We start from the raw sequence: 6,907 nt of genomic DNA, 5'->3' as shown, positions 1-6,907 counted from the left end.
GACACAAAATAATGCACTTGTAATAAATAAATAAATAATTATTATTTATTTATTTGTTTGAATTATTATTTTTTTAAATTAAATATTTAATCAAATCAAATCAAATAACTGCAATCATTTTGATTTTAGATTTTGATTGATCAAGTTGGCGTCAAGCGTCCTATACAACTAACTCCTGTCAACCGGACGGACATCAACTGTCAAATGTTTATTTTATTTATAAACATTCAATAATTTTACATTATTATTTATTTTTATTAACATCACACACATACACAGAATTTAATTTGATTAATTAAAATCTTGTTTTAATCTTGAATTTATAACTTTTTATTAATATTATTATTATTAATAATAAAATTCATAAAATAGTAGAATAAGTAGGTGCACTGATGCTACATAAAATGAAAACAACGCGGTTTCATCTGACAGCCACACCAGTGACAGGTGAGAGTGAGAACGAGAACCAGAACGAGCAGACCAGACGACCAGAGCATCACAACAACACCAACTACTTCATCCAAACAAAAGTACTATAAATGCTGCCATCTAGGTTTTTTATTTTAACTACTTTTTTTTCTTAATTTAAAATGTATTATTTATTTATTCATATGTTTTTAATAATTATTTATTAGAACTATTCAAATTATTTATAATTAATATTATAAAATCGTGCGAGTATAATGAACAGATTGGAGACTGTGACTCCACTGTTCCTCTTTATCGTTTTGATCGCATTTCGCATCGCATTTTTTATGGACCTAGAATAAAGGAATCGTTGCCTCTAGGTCAATATGCGACGTTTTTTTCAATCGGAAATCTTCGCCCTGCTGAGAGGTCCTCAGATTTGGGTATAACTCAAAAGGTTACAGTGGGGCGCATATCAGCATCTCAGATAGTCAGGCCCTCTTCAAGTCTTTGAAGAGGGCAAACTTTTTTGATAACATTAAGAACCTTTCTTCCATTGTCGCAAAGTGTGTACATACAAAAAATTTGGTCTCTAAATAAGTCGACTGGCCTAAAATAGCTAGCATTTCCCGTATTAAAATTAATTTTGACTGCAGAATGATAAATAAAAAAATAAATATAACGAATGAATGAATGGTAGATAATAATAATTTTATTTACAATTATATTTTAACTACAGTGCAATGTATTAGAATTACAGTAGAACCTGTTGTTTAAAACACATAACATAACACACAGTTGTTGTGTTTTTATTTTAAAAACTATCAACTTTAGGTGGTTCTGCATAATGTTCTTTAGATTCTCCAAGCAAATATTGACGATGTCGTTCTTTTCTCATTTCCTGCCATCAAAAATAAAATAAATTAATGAAATTAATTAAAAACAATACAATAATATATGACTATGACTAACAAAAATAATGTAGATAATAAATATATTATAAATATAATGTGATCAACCAAAAACTTATCCTGTTTAAAATGAGCGGCACTCCAGTGTGGCGTTGTTGCCACATTTTGTTACTGTACTGTTTAAACTCAATAAAAGATACAAAGATAGAGGAGAGGTTATACAATTATTATTTGATGAGGTCAATCATGTTGTAACTTTGTAAAATAATTTAATACAGGTTGATTTTTTTTTTATATCACGTCAAGTTTATTAATATCAAGAATTCTATGAAATCCTATACATTTTCCGTCGTGTTAACCCCTCACTTGTACGCATATCTAGACTTGTTTAATATTAAATATCTCAAAAAAAGTGTGGTAACAAAAATTTTTGGGTAAAACTGTTTTTTCTTTTTATTGGTATAAAAAAACAATTTAAGGCATGTTAAGTTTGAATAAAATTAGCATTCGAAATACCTTATTATAAAACTTGTAATCTTACCCATAATCTTTTAAATTGTTTTGTTTTTAAATGACATTCTTTGAAATCTTCCATGAGTACTTCACATTTCTTTTTGCCACGATCTAAACCGTACGCTTCAATACAATCCATGTATTTTAATTCTAAATCAGCACATTTACCAAAATTTTGATTATTTATTATGCAACCAGTTAAATCTGTCAATGGTGTTTTAAAAAATGGTGCTAACGACATTCTGAATCACTTCTTGTTAGCAGCAGCCCTACTTTATACTAAAACAATACAATATACAAGTCCTTAAATATTAAATAAGGCTCTTTTATTTGTTTTATTATTTTGATATTTTTATTAAAATAATGTACTGACATTAGACATTACCTAATTGAAGTTAGTTGCAGTTACAAAATAAATTACTAACATTCACTGTGAAGTTGGATATTTAAAATTTAATAAGAAAACATTTGGATATTTATATTATTTTAAACTTTAACATTATAAAACATTTTAGACCAAGAGTCCGTCCACTTTTTTTTTTTTGGAGTAGAAAATTATGAAGGCCGCAACGCAACTGCCTTTATATCGACTATTCACGACTGATTCATCGGCGTTCATCTTATTTTATTCCTTTTTAATTATTATAAAATTGGTGGAGGTCTGCGAATCGCTTATTTTACCTATAACAAACATTTTGAATTCTGAAAATGAGGCTTTATTCCAAAATATGAGACGAAGTTAAGATATAATTTCATGATGACGCTTGACGCCGATTTTGAGATTATCCAGATGACAACATGGCCTAAACTGATCACGTGACCTAACTTGACGTTCAAAGCCAACGTCAAGCATCATCATGAAGTTACATCTTTTAAATTTGACATGCTGCACAAGTTCTATTTTTCCAGATTGGTGAAATCCGAGTTTGTCGTTCAAATGTAGCATCAAGCATCATCAGTCATCATGAATTTACATCTTTAGTACATAGTAACCCCGACAATGCCGTACATATATTTGCTGGTGTAGGGGTGAGACACCAAAGGATGTGACATTCATATTCTCACCGGTACCGCACAAAATTAACGCCATGTAGTCCTTAAACTTACTTTTACTTATAGGAGTTTCTTTTTCAACATGATTTCTGTTGAGTCATTTCACTTGAAAAATTTTAACATGGGCTTGTAGTCTATTTAAAGACATGTTGAAATCATAGATATATATATATATATATATATATATATATCATTTAGATAGAGGAGATCCCATTTATTGAAATTGATCTGAAATTTGAATGGAATTAGAATGATTGCTAATGAATATATAGCATGTAATATGAATGGTTTTATTTAGTGCCCAGTTACTCATTCTGAGGCGTTGATTTACTTTAAATTTATTTTATATATAAATTTTATTTCACGCCATGTATCCTCTATCTATATGTTATAAGTCTATGGTTGAAATGGAAATAAAACGCCACTAGCGACATTACAGGTGATCTGACGTATTAAATATACTCCTCGGTATTAATCGGTAATTGTACTCGGTACAAATCGTTTATTAATATTACATTGTAATGTCATGTTTATTATTTTTATATTTATAAATTTATTATAAATATTAAAATTGTATGAGTGTATTTATTAATAATTATATAAATTATAATAAATATTTATTATTAATAATTAATAAAATGAGTACAAATATTAAAACTGTGAATAAAAAAGCACAAAAACGTACAAATAGTGAAGCATTTAAAACTAAAACTAAAACTAAAGATGATTCAACAGTAAAAGATGAAACTAAAACCAATGATTTAATAACTAGTTTAAAAGAAAAACGAAATCAAACAGCTAAATCAATTTTAGATTTTGATTTTAAAAAGAAACGTGTACAAATTTTATCACAAGCAAAAGAAATTAAAGAAAGTGATTCTAGTGGTGGCATCTTATACTGGATGTTCCGTGATTGTCGTGTACAAGATAATTGGGCATTATTATTTGCACAAAAGTTAGCATTAAAAAATGAATTACCATTAAATATTTTATTTTGTTTACCACAAAAATATTTAGAATATAATGCACGACATTATAAATTCTTAATAAAAGGTTTAGAAGAAGTTCAAGAAGAATGTGACGAATTAAATATTAATTTTAATGTTTGTGTTGGTGAACCAGCGATTCAAGTTGTTGATTTTATTGAATCAAATCATATACAGGGTGTTGTTTGTGACTTTTTACCATTAAAAGATTGTATGCAATGGCAAGAATCTGTTTTAAATCAAATTGATTCAAATCAAATACCATTTATACGTGTAAGTATTTTAATAATAAATAAATAAAATTAAATATTAAATTAAATTATAATTAAAGGTTGATGCACATAATATCGTACCATGTTGGATTGCTAGTGATAAATTAGAATATGCAGCTAGAACTATTCGAAATAAAATTAATTCACAATTATCACAATATTTACAACAATATCCACCTGTAATTCAACATAAATATAATAATAAGAATATTATTAATAAAAAAAAGGTATTTAATTAATTAATATTAATATTAATAATATATTTATTGATTTATTTATTTAACTATTTTTATTTTATTTAGATTGATTGGAATGATGTATTAAATCAATTAAAATATGATAAATCAGATGAATTAATTAATAACAATGAGATTACATGGGCTGAAGGTGGCACCTCCAATGGTCTCAAAATGTTACAATCATTTCAACAAAAACGGATACAATTATTTGGTAAAAAAAAACCCACTTAGCGTCTACACTAAGTAGTTCTAAGTACTTAGTTAACTAATTTATTGTTTGTTTGATTTTGATTGCAGGTACAAAACGTAACGATCCAACAATCTCAGCTTTATCAAACTTATCACCATGGTTACATTTTGGTCACATCTCTGCACAACGTTGTGTTCTAGTAATACAAGAACTGAAATCTAAATATACAGAATCGGTGAACTCATATTGTGAAGAAGTAATAATACGCCGTGAATTGTCTGATAACTTTTGTTATTATAATATAAATAAATATAACAAGCTGGATGGAGCACCTTCATGGGCACAACTCACATTAAAACAACATTCAAAAGATAAACGTACTTACCTCTATACATTAGATGAACTTCAACATGGACGTACACATGATGACTTGTGGAATTCAGCACAAATAGAATTATATAAAACTGGTAAATTACATGGATTCATGCGAATGTATTGGGCTAAGAAAGTATTAGAATGGACTGAATCACCAGAGCAAGCTTTACAATACGCTTTATACTTAAATGATCAGTACGCATTGGATGGTAACGATCCAAATGGTTATGTAGGTTGTATGTGGTCCATTTGTGGTGTACATGATCAAGGGTGGGGTGAACGTGAGATCTTTGGTAAAATACGATTTATGAACTATCAAGGTTGTAAACGTAAGTTTGATATTAAAGCGTACATAGCACGTTGGGGTGGCAAAGAATATAATAAGAAACAAGAAACCATACCTTTTAAGAAACTTAAAAAGTAATTAAAATATTAAATGGTTTTAATACTTGATTTTATATACATACGTTGATTAACTTTAATACAGGATGTAACTTTTGAATCTTAACACTTAAATATCTTGTTTTTTAATTAATTTATGTATTGTAATATGTTGTTACTAGTTTGACTCGTAAGTACTTAAACTTCCGTGCTACTGGTATCCGTGGCTACGGAATTCTTTAAAGGTCAAGTTAGTCTATTTTAATAAATATTTATATTGAAGAATGAATGATTGTTTAAAATAACAAATTTGCACAAATGATTATCAAATACTAAATACAAGCTTACTAAAATTCACCACTCACTAACTTATTTAGAATTATAAATAAATACACTAAACTTATATTTACATTTAAGTTAAGTTTTATTCTCTTGTATAAGTTTTGTTTGTGTGACTTTTCTGTAGAGTTTATGATTAATTAAATACGATCATCATAATTTAAAAACGATGAATTTCACAGAATTGAGATACATTTGTTTATATAAATAAGTTAAATATTAAATAATTTTTGGTATTGATTTCAATTAATAATGTAAAGAGATGTAAGATGGATGTGATGTTTTAAATCTTTAAATAAATGAATGAATTAAATTTAATTTTAAAACAGTTATTAATAATATATTTAAATATGTATTTGTTATTGTATTATTTATTAAAATTCATTTTTTATTAATCACTTGCAATTTAAATAAATAAAAATATATTTTTTCTTTCACATTTGAATGATTTTAAATCGTTTAATTTGAATTTTTTCAGCTAACGATAATGTTTAAAACAAAAGTTAAATAGATTGAATGTAAAATAAAACTTTCTTACATAATTATAACTCTAAAATTAAATAAAATAAAACTCAAATACTAAAACTCCGACGATTACAGAATCACGCTCATAAAACAATTAAATATGAAATTGTTATGATAGTTGAAATCGTCATTACAGCCAGTGGATCTCATTTCTATCTTATAGAAAACTGTTGAATCTTAAAGGTTCTCTAACTGTAACGGCGATTTTAATAATTATCAAAACAATTTCAAATGAAAATATTTTCTTGTTTTCATACTTTTAAAATGATCGGGGTTTCAGTTTTTTTAAAATTTATTTTATTAGAATTTTATATAATTTGTTAATAATTAATAATTAATATTATTTATAATACAATAATATTTAAAATTTACACGATAGATAACATTAAATGATAACTGTTGTAAATAAAACTATCTGTTGTACACTTTAAAATCAAAATAATAGTAAAAGTTGAAGCATTCTAAGTGATATTACTATAACAGTAAATGTTATTCACATATAATGTTATAGCTATATCACTTGGTAATAGTAAAACGTGTATGTTACATATAAATACTATATAAATATAAATATAATAAAGATAGCTTTATAAAATTGTAGTTAAATTTATAAATGTTGTAAATGAAGATATTATTGTAATTATAACTACAACTAATTAATATATTAACTTTTATAATTGTTAAATATAAATATTAATATTATTATTATATTAGG

General features: G+C 26.1%; 2 protein-coding genes across 2 annotated transcripts; one reads left to right on the top strand and one right to left on the bottom strand.

The window, feature by feature from the left end:
• Nucleotides 1–1,098: 1,098 nt before the first annotated feature.
• LOC123298310 (NADH dehydrogenase [ubiquinone] iron-sulfur protein 5) lies at nucleotides 1,099–2,300 on the bottom strand. Its single transcript, XM_044880278.1, has 3 exons — nucleotides 2,218–2,300; nucleotides 1,861–2,111; nucleotides 1,099–1,309 (listed from the first exon to the last, which is right to left on the bottom strand). The coding sequence occupies exons 2-3, from the start codon at nucleotides 2,071–2,073 to the stop codon at nucleotides 1,223–1,225; spliced, it is 300 nt and encodes a 99-aa protein (XP_044736213.1). The 5' UTR covers nucleotides 2,074–2,111; nucleotides 2,218–2,300; the 3' UTR covers nucleotides 1,099–1,222.
• Nucleotides 2,301–3,135: 835 nt separating this feature from the next.
• LOC123297639 (deoxyribodipyrimidine photo-lyase) lies at nucleotides 3,136–5,740 on the top strand. The gene is made up of 5 exons (XM_044879384.1): nucleotides 3,136–3,160; nucleotides 3,558–4,144; nucleotides 4,203–4,370; nucleotides 4,446–4,593; nucleotides 4,680–5,740. Exons 1-5 carry the CDS (start codon nucleotides 3,136–3,138, stop codon nucleotides 5,369–5,371), a joined length of 1,620 nt encoding a protein of 539 aa, XP_044735319.1. The 3' UTR covers nucleotides 5,372–5,740.
• The last annotated feature ends 1,167 nt before the right edge of the window (nucleotides 5,741–6,907 follow it).

This window comes from Chrysoperla carnea, chromosome 4 (genome assembly GCF_905475395.1).
Source record: "Chrysoperla carnea chromosome 4, inChrCarn1.1, whole genome shotgun sequence".
NCBI classification, from domain to species: domain Eukaryota; kingdom Metazoa; phylum Arthropoda; class Insecta; order Neuroptera; family Chrysopidae; genus Chrysoperla; species Chrysoperla carnea.
Note: the sequence above shows the minus strand (reverse complement) of the source record. Positions and strands in the feature narration are given on the sequence as shown.